At 44.5% G+C, this 23,172-nt stretch overlaps 1 protein-coding gene across 9 annotated transcripts in view; it reads right to left on the reverse strand.

Annotated features, from left to right (window-relative positions):
• Positions 1-22,516, reverse strand: part of NEO1 (neogenin 1) — a 1,161,518-nt gene extending 1,139,002 nt beyond the window's left edge. For 5 of the 9 annotated variants that reach the window (XM_069624609.1, XM_069624607.1, XM_069624606.1 and 2 more), the window contains exon 1: positions 22,288-22,516. In XM_069624609.1, the coding sequence (XP_069480710.1) occupies positions 22,288-22,375 (88 nt within the window). In that variant the 5' untranslated portion in view covers positions 22,376-22,516. The remainder of the gene's footprint in view (positions 1-22,287) is intronic. The other 4 variants (XM_069624610.1, XM_069624613.1, XM_069624608.1 and 1 more) reach the window with 2 other exon arrangements.
• Positions 22,517-23,172: the final 656 nt, after the last annotated feature.

Below are 23,172 nucleotides of genomic sequence, written 5' to 3' on the forward strand. Positions count from 1 at the left end.
GCCAATGCCTCCCGTATTGACGAATCCCATAGAACGATAGAGTGGCCAGCAGAGGGATAATGGGTTGAGAGCAGATCATATGGATGTGTACTCTGACCCTTTCAAGTCAAACACTGTCTCATCGCCAGCTAGTAACCATGACAACACGGGATGAACTAAAACCATTCACCATCGGATTCCTATTGTTAATAGATCAATTACTTCTTAACTGGAGTGCCGGTCCCATTTGCCAAAGGAAGAGCCCGAAAAAGAAAGCCTCAGTTCTACTGTGCACGTGCCTAGTGAACGGTGTGCCTCAGTTGTACTGTGCATGTGTAATGAACGGTGTTCACCGCTGATAATGACCAAGGTGGGCAGAAATAGTAAAGACAATGCTTGAAGGTAACTTGAAAAAAAGGCAGCTCATCCACACTAAAGTGGAAAAGAGATATAGGCACAGCATGAAAGCATAAACGCAACATGCATGCATTTCCATATATTAGGGATAAACAGTATGCTACAGAGACAACACCCAGATAAGCACCAAATGTATAATACTGTGCATGCTAAAATGTCCCGAGATAACATGCCAGTCTGCCCTCAAAAAGCACCCAACCATACCCTGCCCCTTTTTACCCATGTACAAAAGGGGCTGAAATACGGATGAGCAAAAAAAAAAAATAAAACTAATTAAAATAACTAAAAAAAAAATGTGTTATCCGCATCATTCCGACTTACTGAATAATGATTTAGGAGCTACCTCTGGAGAAGAAGTGGTAGTAGACAGCATCCTTCCAATCTTACTTCCACATGGGATGCACCACATGGGATGCACCCATTACATATGGCCCATTATGCTTTTCATGTTCTCTAGACATGTGCTAATGTTTCTAAATGCACACGTACCCACATACAGTTAAAGTCACAAGTTTGTTCGCTTTGCACCAAGTGGTCTGGAGCACAGAGGCTGTTAAATTGAACCCTGCAAATACGTCATGCGGAGCCACAGAGCGGTCCTCCCTTACTATGCACCTTTATCCACAGTTACCTGCCTCGGACTGGCAAAAGTCTGCCCAGAGGTTATGTGTAGAGAGTGCCATAGAAGTCCGGGCCAGCTGCTGCACAATGCACCTCTACTATGCTGACACTGGAAATGGTTCATTATCACTTACAGCACACTTTCAACTCTGGATTTTCATCAGTCACAATGGCAGGGCCATCAAACACCCCACGCTAGACCCCGGTTGAAGTAGATATCAAAATCTACAAGCACAAATTGCAGAAATCTAGACCACCAGGTATTTCTGTATACTCAAAAATAGACTTTTACAATCTCAAAATAAAAAAAAATAAACCTTTGAACTCAATTATGAGCATTTGAGATCCATCACACTCGTATCTCCAGCAGCCTTACCGTTGATGGTGGCTACGGTCCCGTTTCGTCCTTTCATTTCTACCCATTGTGTAAAATTCCTTGAAATCCTACCTATGATGTTTTTCAGATCTATGACTAGGGCCATTTTTTTGCTCCCCATCATGCATTGATCTTGGCAAAAAGGAAAATCTCTCGCAGTTTTAAAGGCTGTTAATAAAAAGAAAAGCAGTCTTTGTCCAGCATCAACGGCTTCACCCAATTAGCAATGATTTAACAAAGGCTAGAGGTGTTGGACAACCATGCCACGTTGATAGGTGGCAGCAGGGAGCACAGTTATCAGCTGAAGAGCACACTTTAAATATTACCCTCCTATCAGAGCAAACCACAACCCTGGTGTGGTGCCATTTTGAAGAAAATGAACAATTCAGAGGAATAACTGCCACCTAGTTGCTCTTCTAATCAGTAAAGCAACAATGTGAGTGAATTAAATGCTCTTTGGCTCAACTAGAGTCATTTACAGATATTTTGAAATGCAAAGGATGCATCATCTCAGAAAATCCCCACAGGAGTAGTAGCTTGTCCGTAATGTGCTAGGCAACTACATGCCAACCGTTATAGAGTAGCAAAGCGAGCCCAACAAAAGCAGAGCATCCTCGGCTGCTTACTGCAGCTTGAGGATGCGGTCCTGGGCTTACCTGTCATTAGGAAAACATTGTATCCCTTTCACAAGAGTCCAACATACATGGCTACCCAGTCCTAAACTCATGAAAGGGGACCTTTGTGTAAAATACAAAATACGCCAAAACGAATTCCAAATCCAAGATTTTCAGGGTCCTAGTATTTTTTAAAGGTGATCAAAAAGTAGGTAGCTGAACAAGATCAGTGTTGGGTGTGCATTCTTAAAAGCAGAGGACACAAACAGGCTCCTGCCCTGGCAGAGAAATAAAACCACAGACAGAACACATCTGCTCAGTTAAAGTAACTTATTAAAATTATACCTTTTCTACACAGAGTATACATCTCAGCAGATGGATTCAGCTGATAAACATGGGTCGAGACACACACGGAATTAAAGCTGGAGTCCACATATGAAAGTGGCAAAAGAGAATGGATTATTAAGCTCCAGTTTTAGAACCATCTGACCGATTGGAAAAATATACACCTGAAAATGATTGAGAGCATGGATATTGTGGAAATGGCAATTTCTATGAACGATTTGAAATGTTGTACAGGACTTAATTTCCCCGATGTATTCAATGTATTGCACAACTACCTTTTCCAAAGTATTGGGTGACTTATTTTTCCCAAACGCATTTTCCTCTGTCTACTGCATTGTGTGGAGGGTGAGGGGGGTGGGAGGGGGGGGGACCAAAGCAATGATCTGTCAACAAAACCCATTCCATCTGCTGCTCAGCTGCAGCCTGGCACCCCCTTTAACTCTTCCTTCCACTCAGCCCCAACTTATAATGAATCTCCCCATTGTCTTGACATGAAGCCTCTCTGAACCCTGCAAACCAGTTCCACTTGTGTCCAACAAGTACCTCCCCTTTGGCCCCAACTGCCCAGCACTGGGTGACTCACAATTCCGGCTTTGCGGCTCCAGCTCCCCTGAAAAGCAAGCAAAACGGCAGACTTTTTTCCCTTCCAACATCTGTGCCGTTTACATAGTCTTTAGGGGGTTTGTAGAATTCTCCCAGCCCTGGGAAAGGACTCCGCCAGTTTCCACTCCCAAGCAACCCGCACATGGCCAGTAACAAATGGGTCATATTCCTCCCAAAGGCCTATCAACTCCCCGTCATAAAACCTGTTCAGCAGCATCTATGAGCTGAGACCCTCCTCAACTACCCAGTGACAGTTGGCCTGCTTTTCACCCCCCCTTGAGTGCACTTGATGTATCCATCATGGGTAGGGCGGAATCTGGCAAGCCCACCCTGTAATTATCCCGAGTCACCAAGCTAACCTCCAAAATGCAACTTGGCACTGACAACCAAACAGACTAGTTTCCTTCACCCCATCTCCCCTGGCAACCACATGTCGTGTTTCTGGGCTGGGGGCTGGCTCTGAGTTTCCCTTATTGAGAGAAGGGATGGGGGTGGGCTACCTGAAACTCTGTGCCCACCCTGCACCCCATGTCCCCTGGCAACCACATGTGGCCCTGCAGCCTTATACAAGCCTGTGGAGAGAGGGTTGTGGCTGTGTTCTTTCCTTGGCTGCTAGCAGTGTGGTGTGCAGACATGGGTTGGGAGCAGAGGCTGCAGAAGCCCTTCTGGCAGGTACCCTTCCCCCTGTGTGGCCTTATCCTTCTCCCCTTGTTCCCCCAACCCTGCTCTATTTTTTCCACCAGTGGGTCACCTGTCTCTTCTTCCCCTGCTTCTCTCTCCTGGCCTGCTACCTCTGCCTGCCTCTCTGCTTCTGCCCCCGTGTGTCTGTCCCCCTGTATCTCACTCTCATTTTCCCCTCACCATCTCTACCAGCCCCCCTTCTCCAATCCTTCCCCCTTCTCCCTTGGTGTCCCTTCCCCCACCTGTGCATCCAGGGGTACTCACCAGGCCCCCGGTTTCATGTCAGTGGGTGTGCCTAGCTAGCCCAGTGCGTCAAATGTATACTGTTGGCAATGAGTTTACTACTCTTCCTGTAATACATCTGTTTCCAATTTCTACAAAGATTTTTGTGCCTTCATTATGTTTCCACTTTTCCATGTACCCCTTTTATTACCAGAGAGGGGACCCAGTCCATCTGCGCACACACACAATGCACCCTCACCGGGTCTTTTGACTCCCTGGTCCAAAACTGTGGCTCTGACTGGGTTCTCCCACACAGCCTCCCAATTTTGGCATGCCTGCCACTTTCCACAATATATTCAAATGTATTAATTGATACATTTGCACATGTGAATAACATATCCATACAGTCTCACAAGATTCATGACCGCGCTTTAAAATTTTAAGATCCAATTCTTAATGAACAAAATGTGTTTAGAGGGAGGGGAAACAATTCCTAGAGGATAGTGAGGGAGTTGGGCATTACTGTTCCAGTACTCTGAAAGGAAATAAAATACCTAACCCGAAGCCTTTAGAAAATTCATAAACAAGTCCAACCCATTAAATACTCTTCAGTTCATGCCAAAGCTAGAAACCAATAGTGTACTAGTGTCCAACATGTTATAGACGTATTAGTCCTAGAATAAGAAAGTCATATGTTAAGTCAATATATTTCTCTGATGCCAAAACTTGCATTTTTGTGCAAGTTTCAGACAAAAGTTTTTTTAAAAAAGTTTCAAACTTTATTCTGAGAATATTTTTTATTTTAGTGCATTAAAACAACCAAAGTCCATTTGTATGTTTATACTGGAAAAGATATTCACCCAAAACAGCAATTCAGATTTGCTTTTTTACATATGGATGTTTGTGTGTACTGTGAATGTAAACATGAGTAAGACAACAGCAGGTAGAAAGGGGTTTCTTTTCTGTAGACAGGCTGCCTGCATCAAAGTGGAATATTATGGGTGAGTGCCCCAGCAGATAAAGTTACAGGACCACCATTACATTTCTCTAATTATTTTAAATAAAAACAGAATATTCAGATTAAAAAGACAGAAAATGTCTTGTCCCTTAATGTGCAGTAAGTTAATCATGGTGGGGGTACTAGATATGAGATTTTCTCTGTAAACATTAATCGGGCTAAAATATGTGAATATATTCCATTGAATTAAGTCATGACAATGCAGGCTTGGGAACTGCAGGTCTAAAAGGTGCAAAGTAGGCAGCCCTGCGCGTCTCTGCACTTACCAGGACCTGGAGCTGCAAGATGGGGGTGCTCTTGCCCCACCACAGACGTACAGAAGCCAGGAAGCACTTCCCTTTTTGGATGATGCGTGGGAGTGGGAACAAACATGTCTGCCTGTATGTAGGCCTGCGTTGGTTTGTCCGTCTGGGTGCAAGTTACGTGCGAAACGTGGATGCAGTAAATGTAACATCAGGGTTTGAAACGGGGGTGGAGGGGGGTAGCTGGGAGTTATTCATCTCCAGCAGGTAGCTTAAGAGAGCATGGCTAGCTTGACACTGATAACTACCAGGAGCTACTTTTGGTTCCACGGGCCAAGCGATGCAAAACACACCCATGTGTATTTAACTATGTGCAATTGGAACAATCATTAGGACAATGTTACACAACATTTAAAATATAAGTGTTCATAAATGATGAACAAAGTGATAATTGTGCATCTTATGTGAAAGTTAGATTTGTGCAAAGTTATATACTTGCTCCACAATGGTAGCTCCTGGTCACTCAATGCTGGATACAGAGGAGCTGCCTTTAGCTCCAGATTATCCAAACTTAATTCCGATCCCTGAACAAGCTCTTGCGAAGGAACTAGTGTGTATGAACGAAGGTGTTAATGAATGTATGAGCGTGCAAGTTTCAGATTTTTTGGTGGGCAGGGGGAGCAACCTATATCAATCTGCTTTATAGGCCTAGGTTTTTAATTTTAGTAGCATTTAGAGCAAAGTCAATATGAGTATTCTTCCATGGGGATGAAGGGGGTTAGAGGGAGACTTGGCTACAATTGTGCTGACGACATGGACATATTTTCTTACAGTGAGCAATAAGACATAGGCATTATGGGTTATTACTCTAAAGAGCAGCAACAAATGTTTAAATTATCCTAATGGGTCATTAAGTGTTCATGGTAAAGATAAATATTGTGCAATTTAACGCATGGCAGCATGATTCTTCAGGCACAATCTGCATCTATTAGAGATATTCATCTCTTATGAACACAAAATGACATTAGGATTATCTAAAACAATTGATGCTACTTTTTAGAAGAGGTTACCACTCTTGACGTATGTAATATCTGGCAACAGACATTTTTTAATTTTACAACATACTTTTTTTTAAAGTGTTCAGTGTTGTACACCACACTATGAACACCAAATTAAGAACATGTCTGTGTGCATGTGCACTGAACTAGCCCCGATGAAGATGGTGCAATGAGCCTTAGGTGCATATCAATGTTTTTTAGATCGTACTGATCCATTTGTTTCTATCCTTTGCCCCTTCGAAAAAGTGTGTCTTGAAATTGTACTTCTTTTCTAGATTTAGCATCTGTTAGTTTATATGTTTTGATGTTGCACCAATTTCATATATTTGTCTACATTAAAAAGAAAACATTCTGAAATGGATTTGGGCTAGATCATTGAATAATGATTCCCAGAGCTCCTGATGCCATTCTAAGAAATGATGACAAAAAAAAAAAAGAAAAAAAGGGGGGGGCAGGGGAAAAATAAGTATAATTGGGCAACCTGGCTTTTTGTGATAAGTTATTTCAGAGAAGCACTAAAATAAATCATTGTGCATTAGTGATCTTAAATAAATGGGTTACAAGCAGCCCATCATCCATGTCCTCTTCCTCTCCAACATCACTTTCCTTTGCAGCGTGTGCAAAGAAAGGTACCCTTTTGTAGCCGTCAAAATAGGTCTAATGTACTTAAATAAACTACATTTTGCTTCCCATGACTAACACTATTGAGTGTATTGAACATGCTAGCGGACAGCATAGATGGAATCCCACCGATTCTTTATCATGAGGTGAGCCAGCAGAAGCCCCCACTGGGATAACCCTTAAAAATTGCATGCCAGGACCAAGTGGTGAATATAGGTTGTGCGCATGATAAAATATAGTGTGCCTGATGGATAAAACCAAATCCTCTAAAGATCCTGTGGGGGTTCAGCTGAGGCTATACATCAAAGAGTGTAGGTAAAGCCCCCTTTGCAACAATAAACCCCCAACATGGGTGGGTAAGCCTCGTCCAACATGGGAGTTACAGCCGCAGGACATGTTTGGGGGACAGCCCAGTAAAGGAGATGGTTACATTTGTGGCCCTTCCACCTCGCTGGTTAGGTCATGGTGGATCACTCTCACATACATCCAATTTCTTTTTACTAGAACAGCAGAAGGATAGGGCTATTTTTCCAGTCATATTTCTTTAAAAGTCACACAGAATTCCATCAAGCCACATAGGTCATCCCCCCTCACTGGCAATGGACTAGTGCTACTACTCAAGGCTGTACACAGCCTCTCAAGTGACAGCTGAAGCCCAGTAAGCCCCGAGACCCTTTTCACTTTGAGAGAGAAAAGGAGAGTTGCTCGATTTCTGGGAAATATGGAAAGGAGCAAACGTGGCCCATCTGCGGGCCTGAATATCCTTAAAGAATACCATTGCCAGTCTATTATGTTTTTACCGGCAGTTCAGGATTTGCTAGACAAGAAAAAAAGATTGGAAGCCTATTGAGATATTTGACGTATTGGCTTACATTTAAGGGGAGTCAAAAGCAGGTTCTTTCCAGTTAATACAACAAAAACAAAAAATGGATGGCGTCTGGCATGTATCAAGAGCATATTGGTCGAGTAATTGCGCTATAGAGAATTAGCATTTGAGAGGAAACCCCCTTCCTGTCGTTGAACATGAAACCAGGACAATGTAGAAATATAATTTACAGGAGGGCTTAGTGTACTTAGAAGCAGAGACAACAGAACTGCGCTAGTCAGTATGGAGCATGTTTTTGAGAGTGCTCAAAGTTTGTGTAATAGTTGAGTTACATGTCCACCAGAAGCTGATGTGCTAACCCGTTCATAGGTGGGAAATCATCTGCAGAGGAGGCCTCCACTCAGGTCAACTGTCTGAACATTCTGGCGGCTTGGTCTGTGGACACCTTAACATGGGCTACAAAACTGTATTCCGCTCGGGATGGGCAATATAGTCACACATGAGTGTACGGTTATGGTCTCGCCCAGGTGATTCAAAATCCTAATTCAGACATCTTCCAGGCCTCACAAACGAGATGGCAGACAGGCCTGAAACAGCTACAGGACAAACAAGTGTGTCCATGCAAAAATAACCTATTTTGAGTACCATCTGAAAGAGAACACAAAATATTTGCATAGTTGGATCGTGGGCCTGAAAGCAGTGTCACACTACAAGATCGGGGAAAGGTGATGAACTTTGTATGGTGTGTCATCTCTCACAATAGGCAGAAAGCACACTTAATCCGTTTGGCAGAGGATAGTCTGGAAACTGGCAGACTACATTTAAAAAAATAAAACGATAGCTAGTTCCACACACAATTAAATGCTGTAATGGAATTTAGGACCTGGGGGCAGAGTTTTTCTTCATCGACTAATCCTACACCAATGACGACTGCACAGAGGATTCCGGCCACACTGAGAATTTCTAAGGGTTTTGGTCTAGGCTTCCATTTCCACTAAAAAAAAAAAGAGATCTTATGGACCTGGTAAAACCACAAATTATGAATGGTTGTGGGTTACCAAGAACTGGTCAGAGTCATGTAATATTCCTCACACTGCTGCGATATAACACAGGATACCCATTACCTTTATACACTGGAAGAGTACATATCTTATGAAAATGGTAGCCTTGCATAGACAGCAATTTCTTTCAGTGTTACATTATCTGTGATGCTTTTGGCAGGGTGGGATAAGATCCTCCAATGTGATCACTTCCCAAAGAAGTGGGTCAAATATGCCCGACAACGCTCAGATGTTAAAACTATATATGTGTACGTGCTGAAATTCTCCTCAGGCTAGTATCAGGCTTGTGAGTTTTGTTTGCACATTGATTAAAGTAGGTTTCCACTTTAACAGGAAAGCGAGCACTGGCAATGGCAACAGTTGGGGCTTTTGTGCAGGCATCGGATAGGCACTTGCCAGGAACTGCTGCTGGCTATCAATGGTAGCAGGCGGAAAATGGTGCGACATGGTAATCGTAGTAGTATAGCCGACAAATGGCTTACACTTGTATACAAGGCAAACCTGTTGGCTTTTCCAATACTCGTTTTAACGGGACTGCAGTGAAGGACACGCATAGTGCTTATAAATAGAGTGGATGAAGCAAGATCTGGTTAAGACATTCTTATTACACCTGTAGAGCGTTTCCAACTCCCATTAAGTAATGAACTCCCAGAAGACTACTTTGAAAAAACACTGGAAGGCACTTTGGATGTAAGGTTTGAATAAAGCGAGCTGAAAGTTCCCATGAGGAGGTATTTTGGGGCAGGGAGCAGGAACTGGATGGGCAGTCAATAAATGGGCAAATAAACTACACCTCCAAGCTTTGTGTCCTCCACGTATGCCATTTCTCCCCATCTGTCGTCCAATGCAATTCATCTTACAGGTGGCGCTTTAATGCCACCCAAACCAGCATTTTTCCTTTGCAACTAAAGTGGAGAATGAATTAAAAAGGAGGACAGCGTAGAAGCAGCAGTCTCGCTCAAAGCCCCAATTTCAATCGAGAAATCGGACATGCCTCTAAGTTTCCTCCTCATGTCTTACTGGGGAATGCAAGCCTTTGACAGACTTTCTCATTCGGTGCAAAATAAGCGAGTACGGCCAGGACTTCTAGGGCATACTTAGCCAGGCTAGTAGGGAATATGTTCAATATTACAGATACAGTAGACACAGTTACCATGTTTAAAACATTCAGATCCACTCTATTCACAGAACTAAAAGAAAGAAATACCCCAATCATACAGACCTAGTCGCATCTCGTCACAGGCGATAAAGTGAAATGGCAGTTGAAACATGCACCATTTTCGTCATGGAATCAGATGTCAATTTAGCTATGCTCTTCTGGCAGGAAAGGTGTGCCAAGCAGTCAAATTATTTATTTTTCTTTAAAGAAATTACACCATTCTGGAAAGCAAAGTGGAAGTGTGGTGCTTGGTTACCTTGTTATCTTGTCATAGAAGAATGTAGTCATCTATAACACACTGAAAATAATGAAAACCAGAAACCTGGAAGAGCCAAGAAAATGTGGAGTGGCTCAATGTTACATAGGACCATGTTACCCACAGCTTCTGTGTTAAAGGGTCCCATCCAGGAGAAACAATGTGTAACATGTAGCAAGGGAGGTGGACCGATGGGGCAGGACAAACAATGTGGACGGTTAGAATACATGCAGCAGGCTTTTGCCCCAAAGTTGCGATCACAAGGATCTATCGGGACCAGGTATGGTGGAAGACAGGGGCGTTTATCAGCAGCACCACTGGTGACAGCTTGCCCCAATGCATGATGGGTCATACCATATATCCCTCTGTAAGGTCTCAGGGTAAACCCAATTGGGCTGTACATTCCAGCATCTTTAAAGTATCTTTGACGGACACTTATGAGTGTAAGGGGCCTTAAGACTGGATAAACAGTTCTAACCAAGGAACCACCAGTGACAGTAGTAGAACGGCACCGCATTGAAGATCTGATCACGTCAGCGCATGTGCAACGGAACATCACCACGTTGAGGGACATCGATTATATAGAGTGGAGGTCAATTCGGTATGGCACAACCCCAAATGCCATTTGGAAGCAAGGGCACAAGAAAACTGATGACTAGGGAATCAGTTTGAACTAAGAAAAGTCTGGTTTGTGGGGCGATTCTGTTAAACTATTGTTCACAAAAGTTCAGATGTCAAGAGGAAGTAATCCGGGGTGTGTCTTATTATGTCTCAAAGTGTAGGCAACATAAGTTTGCAATGATACATTATCTGATGTGGGCTCCTTGGGAAGAAGAATTCTAGTACAGATGCACGGTGTAGTTTTGGACATACAGCTATAGGTAAACCTTGAGCAGTTTATATTTTGAGTTTGCTCCACTAATGGAGGGTATTTGTGTGTCCCCTTTGTTACAGAGTAGCAATATGCTGATTTATCAGAAGCACACAGACAAATAAGGGTGTCATTCTTAACATTCATTGGGGACCATGGGCAAATGATCCAGGTACACTTGCTATATATGTATGCTATATTTGTATTGATACTAATATATAAACACACACACACACACACACGTGTGACATTGCTAGAGGTGTAAAACAAAGATAAAATAGACCAGTGGAAAAGAAGATCTCGATCCTCGTAGGCAATACCTGGAAGCATCTCACATGTGCAGATCGTGAATCTTTTTATGGATTATCAGGTTCACGACATTCACAAATTGGTGTAGCCCCTGATGAATGTCCGGCAGATAAACGCCTTATGGACAGAAACATGTACGGCAGGAATAGGAGAGTGGTTATTGATAAGAGTATAAAGGAATTTTGACCGATAGGTCCCCACTCTGGTTCCAAGAATATTTGTGTGACGATTGTGCATCTTAGGGAGAATACATGTGTATCTCACTTTATGTGCAATAGGGTTTGAAATTGAAAGGGTATGTGTTCTGTATTAATGTTTAACACATTATCAAATGATTTTCTGGTGTATCGATGTGTTTATTAAAGTTATATCTGTTATACTGCGTATGTCACTACTGTGAGGGTTCATTATTTCAGCACTACTCCATATTCCTTTTGTAACAGCGATGATGAGATTGGGTTGTGAGCCTTTCTTTTGAATATGCTAACATCTCAGATTTGCCGCCAGGCATTGTGTACTAGACGGATTACTTGTGCTAGCAGACTGGGAATCTAGGTAGTTCAAATTCAGCCACTAAATATTTTAAAAACTAGTCAACATAGATCCACCCCCCCTCCCCAATATGTTTTGGGCAGCAATCACTATGACCACTTCCAAGCTGGCACCCTACCTCTGGAAACATGTTCATTTTAGGCCGGCATCAGCATTCCAAGTTGTTTTAAAAGATCACTTGAAAGCTAGACAAACTATGAATCTGCATAGCAGATTTGGCAATTTTTAGCCATCTCCTCCACACTGGAGAAGACATGAACTTTCGAAGGCAGCAGACCTGGGAGCTCTATACATTTGCCAGTTATCAGACCCAACAGCATCAATAGATGTATTCCACATTTCCTCAGGATTAAATTATTCTCCATATCAAACTATGTTTTCACTAAATTCACAAGCAACAGCATATCAATTAGCCAGATACCACACCACGGCCTAAAAATGAAATGTCCACTGGCACATTAACTCCCGTTTAGCCCCTTAAAATTCACACGAGTGAATATGATAAAAATGACCGATTTTTTAACCGACCGATTTTTAAAGGTTTGTATTTAGGGTCAGCACCTAGTGCCTACGATAAGAGGCTGGCCCGAATTGCTTACCCAATGCACTGCAGACGTCCCTCCCATTTCACTACCCGGCGCAGTTCCATCCTTCTGCCCTTTGAGCCAAAGTGACAGTATGTTCGCTGGCTGTAGGTGGACAAGTGGCATTTCTATTTATAGTTTAGCTTACTGGTCTGTGGTAATACTGAATGTAATATACATACTTTAATGGGGCACACCCATTAACTTATCAAAAGTGTATGCGGTTCCATGTCATTTCCTTGAAATATGCACAAATTGCTTTTTTAATTTCAACCACATAAACGTTACTGCAAGAAAGAATTCCTGGCTTCACTTGTTTTCGCTAGGCTACATGGAGATTTTGCAAATAAAAATAAACCAGCACGCAGCGACCGTTTTTTTCCTGAACTGAAGCTACCCACAGCACATCAAAGCTCTCTTGTGCTTTTCCATCTCAATCCCACTAACCCCTCGCAACACCCCCCCCCCCGCACCCCTTCTTTTCAGATCTGCTAGAGCACCTGGAGACCATGAAAATTGCAGCAGTGAGTGGTATAAAATCACAATACCATAACATAAAACAAGCTAGTGTCTAGAGTCCCTCCGGCTAGGGGAAGCATGCATTGGCCATCTGCATATACTATCCAAATGTTCCACTTCAATAATATGCATAGCTTGCTGTTATGGATTAACCTTGGAGCGAACTATGAGACCTGATCTCTAAAATCAAGGTGAATATATTCTCTTCCATTAGGGTTTGTGTTCTAAAGGAAACGAAGACTTGCGATACAGTTCGAAGAGAGTTTATTAGAATAGATAACATTTGTTTTATATACTGATGGTTTATCCTCACAATTGGTGGTTATATATCTAACACGCACAGGGTTTCCCCCATCACTGGGCGGTATGCAAGTAATCGCTTTTATTCGGCAATGGACATTATCTATTATTACAATATACCATACAATCGACATGAGCAATCAAAAACAAACACCATTTAAAAAAACAAATACAAATCTTTAAAAAAAAAAAATTATATCTTTTTAAAGCGACTTTTACAAACTCGCAGACATCGGAAACAAAATCTGTGTCATTCAGATTCGTGAATGAATAAACACATTGTTTCCCTGTTGGCCCAGACTTCATTTTTAATGAAATGATTCCAGATCTATTGCCTTCCAATGGTCACACAAAATAGATGATTCACTCAGCAGAAAATGAAATATATCTTCGCTGATACCAAGCGCACTCTCCTGGTTACCCCTCAATTGTTGCCCGTTTTGGTAACATGTTCAAGCAAATCATAAGAAATATCCTCCTATGCGCTGAGAATCTAAAAAGTCCCTTTACCATTCATGTCGGCGGAACCCTTATGCTATCAACAAAGAATTTCAATGAGGGCCTGCTTATTGGGTAATGCTGGATACACAGAAGCTGCTTTTAGTTCCTGCTCATCAAATCTGTATTTCAATCCTGGAGTTCAGTTATCAATACCCAGAGTCTCATAGAAATTACTAGCATCATAAGTGTACTTTTCTACTGTCATATATAATTAAGCCCTTGCTCTTCGTGAAATGTATACTGTTAAACTAGCATTGTTTAAAGGGATGAAACCAAGAAATGGAAGCGATTGAGGGTGGACAAGATGTGGGGCGGGGGAAGAGAGGTGTATGCAATGGAGATAAAGGAGAAAACTCCCTCAGATGTTTCCTTTCGCGTCTGATTACCTGCTTTCCTCATGATAAAATAGGAGCTCGTGCTGCTGAGCTTTACTTTACATTGGAGCCTGCAGCAATCCAGAGAGCTCTATTGAAGAAAGAGCTTGGGGGGTGACAAGTGATGTTTTGAGGGACAGATGGCAAATACGCAACATACAGGTTTAACCAATATGGGGTTTTACTGGTAAGATGTAAAAGAGACTGACGTTTTAAATGGTTGGAAGCCCTTTCCCCCCTAGGGTCTGTGTAAAGTAAGCAAAAGAGGTAGTCTCTGGCACTAGAGAAAGGATAGCCAGGTAGGTCTGCAGCCTTCCATAGTGCGCCAGTTCAACGGACATGCTAATTTACATCCTACGACCCCACATGATGGAAGGTGGCAGGCTTCCATGGTTCATCAACATGTAACGCAGCATGCCATGTAAACTAATGTCTAATATGGTCTTGTATTGGGTACCTCTACAATTTTGGCAGCTCTACAGCAAACGGTTCATTCAAACAAAAAGGGGGAGGCGAGATAATGGTGGAGGAAAATGCAAATCGTACTGTGTTGATGCATGCAGGCCAGCAGGCTGGAAGTACCAGGAGACTGGGTGCAGGCATGATTTTAAGGCATTTGTGACAGCGATACTTGAAATGCGCGGTACACAGAAGGGATGGAACAAGATAAATCAACTGAAAGACAGCTATGTTGGGTCGGTAGAGCTAACGATGTGAGCAGTGACAATGTTCCATGAAGGATACGTTCCTCTTTATAGGCAGATCGCTGCCATGTACAAAGGTGGACTGTGAGCGCCGTGGAAGATGCCTAGAGGTGCAGAAATTAGTCATTTAGTAAGAGTTAGGAGAGCGAATTGGGATTACTGAGGGGGGGGGGTCATGTTTGTAAGCGTTTTAATGCTAGACTGATCCATCTGTGTTCCAGTCCTTTTGATCTAGCGTAGCAATTTTGCCCCCCTGTTGTCCATTAGGATGCTGGTATTGCGGTTATGGTGTCCATTTTATGGAAAAGACGTGGGAGTCTGAACTGCAGGCTGGAAACTATCACTTGTATGTCACTTTCCACACCACTTCTGCCAGCAATGCGAGTAACAGTGGTCCATGGTTAATCACCATGGCAGTTCTAAAGCATATTAACCAGCAATGCAGTGTTGCCTTCCCCCATGGTTGCCCCATTGCACGGCACATCATGCAGCATTGCTCAGCATGTCAGTCGGCCCTACAAGGACGCCGCCCTCCATGGTGCAATAGTCAGACATAGAGGAACGCCTCCTTTCTTGGTGCATCAAACAACCTCTGGATCTGCCAGCCATGCACAATTGCACATGCCTCAGCCAGCCACACTGGGCCACCTCCATCCAACTTTTTTTTAGCAGATCAAAGGAAGTTCTAAAGTCATCCTCTACCATGGCACCTCAGGCAACATTTTTCAGCACATCAGTTCAGTTGCCCATGCAGGGTTGCAGGCTTCCACAGTTCCTCAAAACTTAACAGTTTAAAGCCCTCCTCAGAAAGGGCGATCCCGAGAGCCACTGGATCATTGTTCAAACAAGGCAACAGCTTACAGCACAATAAGCGGTCCACTTCCCCTTGCATTTAAAAGCAACCAACACAAAAATACAGCACTTCATAATCTGGGACATGGACCATTAATGGTGAAGACGGAAACAAGCTGCAAAAAAGGAGGTAGGTAGTGCCTGAACTTACTAACAGCAAATTAATTCCACAGCAGACAGTGATTTTTCAGGAAACAATGTAATATTTCTAACAAAAACAGATGGATTGTAACACATTGCATTACTGTTGGGTAATTTTCAACATAACGCTTTATGCATCATTTCAAGTTTGGCTCAAATACCTTTACTGCTTGCTGTAAGGGGAATGACCTGCCCAATTTAGAGTCACGCAGAACCTTAATTTTTAAGTTTTATAGGACTCCCTATAGTTATTCCCCATTTTGGAGTTTTATAGGACGCCATTTGGGAAATTATAATAGATCAGTTAATACATTTGCATGGAGGTGCTTAGCTGAAGAGAAATGCTTTCCAAACCGTAGTGTGGGGCAGTAAAACCCGTAGAATACAGAAACTCTGCATGTTTTACTGTTACCACACTACTTATAAAGATCCTAAGTGTTCAATTGGACTCCTTCGAAAAACAGTATGTGCAGAAAAGTTCCTGTGTTAGAGGAGAAAGACAAGCTGGCCCCCCAGCACATAGAAGAGAGGATTCTGTAATATCTGTAAGGTAAACTCAGATGTTCTGAGAGAAATGCCCTTCAGTTTTAAGTCCCTTTGCACTATAAGAACACATTCTGCACGCACTAGGTGCCTGTGAATACAGACAAGAATTGTGTGGCAAAGCATGACTTCGTAAGAAGTAAATAGATATGGTCCACACCTCCCACAACACACCAACAAGAGTAATTTACAAAAATCATGGATTTGGACAAGGGCGTACACTTTGGTAATGTACGTAAACTATGACTTAGAATTTGCTCCGACAGAAACACATAAGCCTACACCGGATATGCTATGTATGCCTCGAACTGTGCAGCACTTTACCTCAAGGATTAAGTAATATTCCAGCTGCGCACTACACTGCCTCTTAAGCTTTCAAAGCAGATTATCCACTTTTAAAAAGGGAGAAAAGCGTTAGGGAAGACACCAGGTGTGCATTTTACAGCAAAAAGTATGCTTGTTATGTGATCAAAATAACATACGTTTGTTTACAGAAACGTAGAGAATTGTGAATTATATATCCCGAAGCACAAGCAGCTGGTCTCAGGGAAAAGATATCTTGCAGAAGGACTCATTACTCTAATGTGCTCCATCCTCTGTAAACACACACCCTTAGCTTCCACCATGTGCCCTGTTCTCTCTCTCCAACTTGTGGTGCCTCGCTGTAACCTATGAAACCCTACGGTTAGTTCATTCATACCCAGCTCTATCCTTCGCACGCCAACCCTCCCACCCCCTGTCCCCCGCTTTGCTTCAAACGTTGTCTGCCTCCTTTCTGAATCCTGCTTGCTCAGTTTGTTTTTGTGGTTTAGCATTAGGTTTGTGGTGGTGCAAGGGCGGTTGCAGGGTCTCAACAGGAGCAGAATACCTCACTAGAATTCCCACTAGCCCAAGGTCAGACACAGAACTGCTCCGGGGCTGGGAATCGATATTAAGTGGTATAGGTAGGTGTGGTGTTTTTTCTCTAGAGCACCGGGTGTCTTGGAGATTGGTGATGTTGTGGAGGACGAAGTAGTATTTTCCTCTATAGATGTCTATGTAGTACCAACATCATGTTTGTATCCACTATGAAACATCTGTAATGGAATAACAAGATGGTACAGACAAGAGGATATGTGTTGAATGTATCATTGACATATCTGACAATTATGCATGTTATTCAGCATGCATATCCTCTGCATGCAAGTATGGCAGAGCATTCAACTGTAGCTAGTTACCCTGGGGGTTGATAGACCATAATACCCAGTCCCACCTCTTTTGCTGCACACCATAGAACACCCACTAAAAATCGGTCCAGCTGTCAGTAACTGACATTGAGTCAACTCTGCACTGCATGATTTTTACAGTGTTTTTAACTCGTCATCTCTGCTTGTAGTGGAATAGTCACTAAATTCTAATGACCATTCATATACAATGCTCTTTTATTTTCATGTTTGCCACAGACTGACTCTTGAAGGGTGTTGATGCACCACAGCGCTTTGATGCCATATCAATGGCAGTAAGCTCTAACATTCAATGCACTCCTCTTCCTTAACCTCGTTTGCACTGTGCCCATGTACATCACTATCCAACAAGCCGTCTCTGCCATGCTGCATGTGTTGCTTACATGCCTCTATCCTTTGCTTACTTTCTTCGCTATGTCAGAATATTTCCTCCGAACCCTGTTCTATCCTTTACTGAACATTCCCCCACTAGGTGCCACAACTCATTTTTGTTTCCTCTGTGCACTGCCACCATAGGAAGACAATAGAAGGGCCGGCGCATAACAGGGCGGAGAAGTGTGAAACAGAAGAAAGGGAGGAGCTGGGCAAGACCACTATTGGTAGAACCAGAGCACCAGCAAAGCAACAGTTTAGTCAAGGTTGCCAAATTCAAAGATTTACCACTGAAATCTTCGTGACCCCGGACTGGCCAATGTTAAAAGGCGCAAGTATGGCAGCTGATATGCAGTCGATCAGTGGGACATAACACTACAATGGGGACTGGGTCTGTGCTTCCTCATTGCAGAGCCGTAAAGGCTGGGAGAAACACAGAATGTATGGGGTGGTATTTTTGGAAGATTTAAGGGCTCATGTTCTGTGGGGAGCATAACATAATGGAAGGCCTAAAAGCGTTTAGCCCTTCCAGTAAGGTTACGTCCCCCATTTTCATTAATTTGTATGGCAGAAAGCAGGTGCAGAATGCAGCTTGCGTTTCCGCTACCTCCCGTCCTTTCCACCATACAAATGCTCCAGCATTTGCACCGGCATGCTTTTTCATGGGTGTGCAAATACAAGAGATCCCTATGGGGTCTACCAGCTTTATGCACTAGCATAAAGCTGGGGGACCCCATAGGGATCCATTGTACATGCTGCCTGCCATGCTTGCAAGGCAGGCAGCGTGCACAATTGCAATTGAACCCTGCCCGATAGTTCAATTGCTAGGGCTGCAAGCATGGCAAGCGGTGCTCAGAAGTAAACCCTGTGAGGTAGGCAGAGTTTACTCACTTTGCACGGCATTATGCAAGACGACATACACATGTGTATGCCGCCTTTTGCCCTGAACCTTTGCACTCTGCCGTGCAAATGATGAAAATGTGGCGCTGGGGAGCCGTTTACGTTGCAGTGCAAAAGTAATGGCTCCTTGCTGTCAAATTACGCATTACAGGAGCATGAGTTCCCGAATAAGCAAAAGGGACACTGCAAAAATTGATGGTTAGCAATAACACCCTAGGAAGACTGCTGGATGCTTTGTGTTGACCAACACTGGATGTATATATTTGTACTAAATATGCGGCCAAACAGCGTTTCCACAAACAAAAAAAACAAGCTTGTGTTATCTATTGGTTTGGGCAGAGATAAACATAGTGCTTTGCCATGGAAGCGTTTGCTAAAATGGTTCCAATCTTAATTAACTGCCACTGTTGTGCGCTATGTCATCGTATAGGATTTCTTGTATTGTGCTATGCCTCATTGTAACAAGGGAGAATTCTGGCATCCAAATCATTTCTACAGCGAGCATATATACATATTGCATTGCTATTGATCATCCCCATTAGTCAAGGCTCATAAAACCATGCAGCCCTACGCCGCAGATCCAGCTCTTGGTTTACGCTCACGAGGTCAGTGCTTTTGTGATGTGAATTGCTGCTCCCTGCACAATGCTTTGCCTTCTCACGGATTTTACAAGGCAATCCATCACTGACTGGTCTTGCATTGCTGAGTCTCGCCCTCACAGTGAAAAAAACAGCGCCCCCCTCCCGACCAGAAGACCCCCCTGGGCTCCAGACAAGAGATGTCAGGGGACGCACATCATCAAACGGGGCTCCCGTCTAACAATGCACGGAACGCAAAAGCAGCAACACAAGAAACCACCAGACGGTTCCGAAGCCACAGAGAAGACGAGGAGTAAATCGGATCACGGAGCCCCTCCCCTTTGAATTGCGATGGGCCGCAAGTCATACAATCCATACATGCAGCGAGAGAGGGCGATTCGGCAGGAGGTGCAGTCCCACCGGTCTCTGGCTTGAGCATCTACCTGGCTATTGTCCCAAAAGTGTACCACACGCACAGGAAGAGGCCGGGTAAAATACTGCACTACGGTCCAAGGGTGCAGAGAACAGCTCCTCCCGCTAAACCGCTTGTTGACTTTCAGCCGCATGTGCAATACGGCGTTAACAAAATAGTATTACGAGGAAGGGGGGTAGAGGGGCTGCAGTTACTTGATACATTCCGCGAGATGATCCGCATACCAGGCAGCCCCAGAGCACTGAAAGGGGTGGGGGCGGCGGCAAGCAAGGGGAATGCATCTTCGTTATTTGATTAAACTAACAAAGAGGCAAACATGCATGCCTTCCAAGTTGTCAACGCCCCCACTCTGCGGCGCCACGGCGTGCTTTGTGCCCAGCTCTCAGCCATATCCCATCATATGACGAAGGACCCGAGTTTCCAGCCCTGCATAGCACTGTCGGAAAAGAGCGGAGCGATCGCAAAAATGCCATTTACGAAGCCAGATCACGGATGAACGCAAGGCGGCGATTAATAAAGCCTGTCAATCCAATGTGGGAACCTGGAATCCAGCAGCGACCATCTTGCTAACATGATCTGGGGGAGCTACTGCACAGTACTTTGGGGGTGAATTTCAGGCTTGGATATAGCGACTAAAAAGCAGGAGCTTGCCCAAGCCTAAAACGGATTCCAATATCTTCCTCTATTCGAAAGCCTCGGGTATGCCTTGGCCACAAGCAATATTTCCGATATAGGGGCAGAAGAGATGCTGTATTGCTTTAATTAACTAAGGCAGTCAAAAAAGCGGCTGCAGAAATCAAAGACCAGACCAAACTTGACATCTGGACAAACCCTGGAAAAGGTGTGCCTGCGGTCACACAAGAAGCATTCAGCACAAGCGCCGATTGGACCGGTCCAACAATCGCTTTCAATGCAACGTTTTCAAATAGTAATACATTTAGCAATGGAAATCGACATGCGACGCCAGTTGCCCCACTCCGTGTAGGTTCTTGTGTGACGGAGTGGTTTCCACAAGTGAAATAAACAGAAACGCCGCCCACCCGGTGAGAACTATTAATATATCAAGAGAATGAGGATCCACGCAGACCTTGTTAAAGGCCCCGGGAGAACCTTCGGTCTAAACTTGCAGTGTGGAGGGAGGAAGAGGCAGAAAGAATAACACTTTAAAACCCACAGAGGATCCAGTTCTGACCCAAGGACACCCTAACAAATTAAACAATGCCATGGATGCAAACATAGCACTTCCATTATGATTCCCAGAAAACTACCACCCTTGCAATCCAAAAAGTACCTATCTACCCACCATTCAGGAGATGCGCGACAGCTCTCTACCATCATAGCGTTAGGGATGTTCAGTCATCCGTCCCATCACAATGCTTTTGACACACCGGCTTCCTCTGTAGTCCAATGTTCACTCGCTTAACCTCATCACCAAAGTGCCCAAGCTGCCCACTCACACTGATGCCACCACAAAACAGCGAGAGCGGTTGTGCCCACACATCTAGGTTGCCCAACACCTACATCATACAGTTGCTCAACAACCAGCTATTACCACCCCCCCACCACCACACGACTGGAAACAGCCCAGATCAACCCCCTTTCACCACCATAGAATCAGCTGCAACTACCAACACAATCCTAGATTGCTCAATCCTCTTTAACACTTCACACCAACCGCTGCAATCCATGGTCATACGTGCGTGTCAACTGTCAGCACAATGTTATTGGTACCCAAGCACAAACTACAGATACAATTTTAGGGTCCTCAGCTTCACAGCACAATCCTAGGAACCACAGCCACCCCACAATACTCCACGCCTGAGCTACCCACGTCCCTACTAAAATCCTAGGTACCCCAGGGGCATTACCACTGCAACTGCAGATGCTTTAACCGCCCCCCACCCCCACCCAATAAAACGGTTCCCGATTTTCCTCCTTGACAAATCTGTGACCCGGAGCCTGCACAGATACAATTCTTAGTTTCCCTACCCCATGTAAGAAAGCATTCTCAGAGTAACAAGCGCCTCACCACCACGAAGACACCAGGGACCCCAGCCAGCACTAGTGTTATCGCCCGTGACCAGCCTTCCCCATTGCCAGAATAGTACGCCCCCAGCTTCTTTTCCACTACGTCTACCAAAGGGCCCAAGCGTAACCCAATCTCAGTTCTCCCAACCTCTTTAATTCGACCTCCCGCAGCCTTAAATCTCCACTCTCGGAAAAATCTTAGTCTCCAGACGCCAACATAACGCTGCGGCTCAGAGCTCTCCTCTGCAAAATGCAGAGAGGGGGTCTCCGCCAGCCCCCTCTGAACCAACCGAGCCCTAGGAACCGCAGCTGTCGCAAACACCCCCCTCCCCTGATCTTTACCTTGTCTGGGTGTCCACATTTCCCCCGCGCCGCCCAATCGCTCTCACGCCCCGGGTCCTTACCTGGTGTATGTTGGCTGCTCCTTGCGGCGGTCGCAAGGTCCTGGCCCAGAAGAAGCAGAAGGTGAAGCAGCCCCCGCACCGCCGCCATCACACCGGGCCTCAGCTCTCCCTCTAACCGAGCTCAGCTCGCAGTCACTCCATCCTGAACATCAAGCAACCTGAGGAGCCTCGCGCCACCTCCAGCCAACCCTCCGGAGTAAGGGGGCGGTGCACTCACGCACGTGAAGCGCAGGCGCCGTAGGACAGAGCGAGGTGCTGAGGATGCAAAGGGGCGCAGGCGCAGGATGAAACGCAAAGGGACGGCCATGGGCCGGACACACACAGCGCAAGCGCAGAGGCACGAGGCAACCAGAAACCGTGCCACGGAAAGCGGGTGGGGACTCCGCGCAAGCGCTACTACTGCACATCGAACGAAAAGATACAAAGTGAAGGGCAGATTAGCCAATCCAAACTTTGCGCACCTCTAGTGCGCATAGGCGTGACAAGGTCTTAGATGGAAGCCATTTTAGGATCAGGATGGCTCTCTAGTGTTTTAATAGGAGGCCCCTCCGTGTAGCGGTCTTTGCCACACGAGCATTCATATCTACGGGACCAAAGCCTGGCCATGAAATGAAAAACCGCTGGACGCGACCCGCCCATGCGCAGTCATAACGTTTTATGCCTGAAGTACCAAGAGCGCTTGGGATGTCAGCCACATCCCCCTCTTTGCTCAATACTAAATGATTTGAAAGATGCTGACGCAGACCAACGCAAAATAACCACAAACACCCTTATTTTGTTTGCTACGCGAGTTTAATGGCAACATCCAAATGTGTTAACCAAGTCTAGAAGAAAATGCCTCAAACGAAATCAGGGCTGCAACAAGAATTCGAGTAATTGGAGTGT

Source organism: Ambystoma mexicanum, chromosome 11, assembly GCF_040938575.1.
Source record: "Ambystoma mexicanum isolate Mex_15411 chromosome 11, UKY_AmexF1_1, whole genome shotgun sequence".
Lineage (NCBI taxonomy): Eukaryota > Metazoa > Chordata > Amphibia > Caudata > Ambystomatidae > Ambystoma > Ambystoma mexicanum.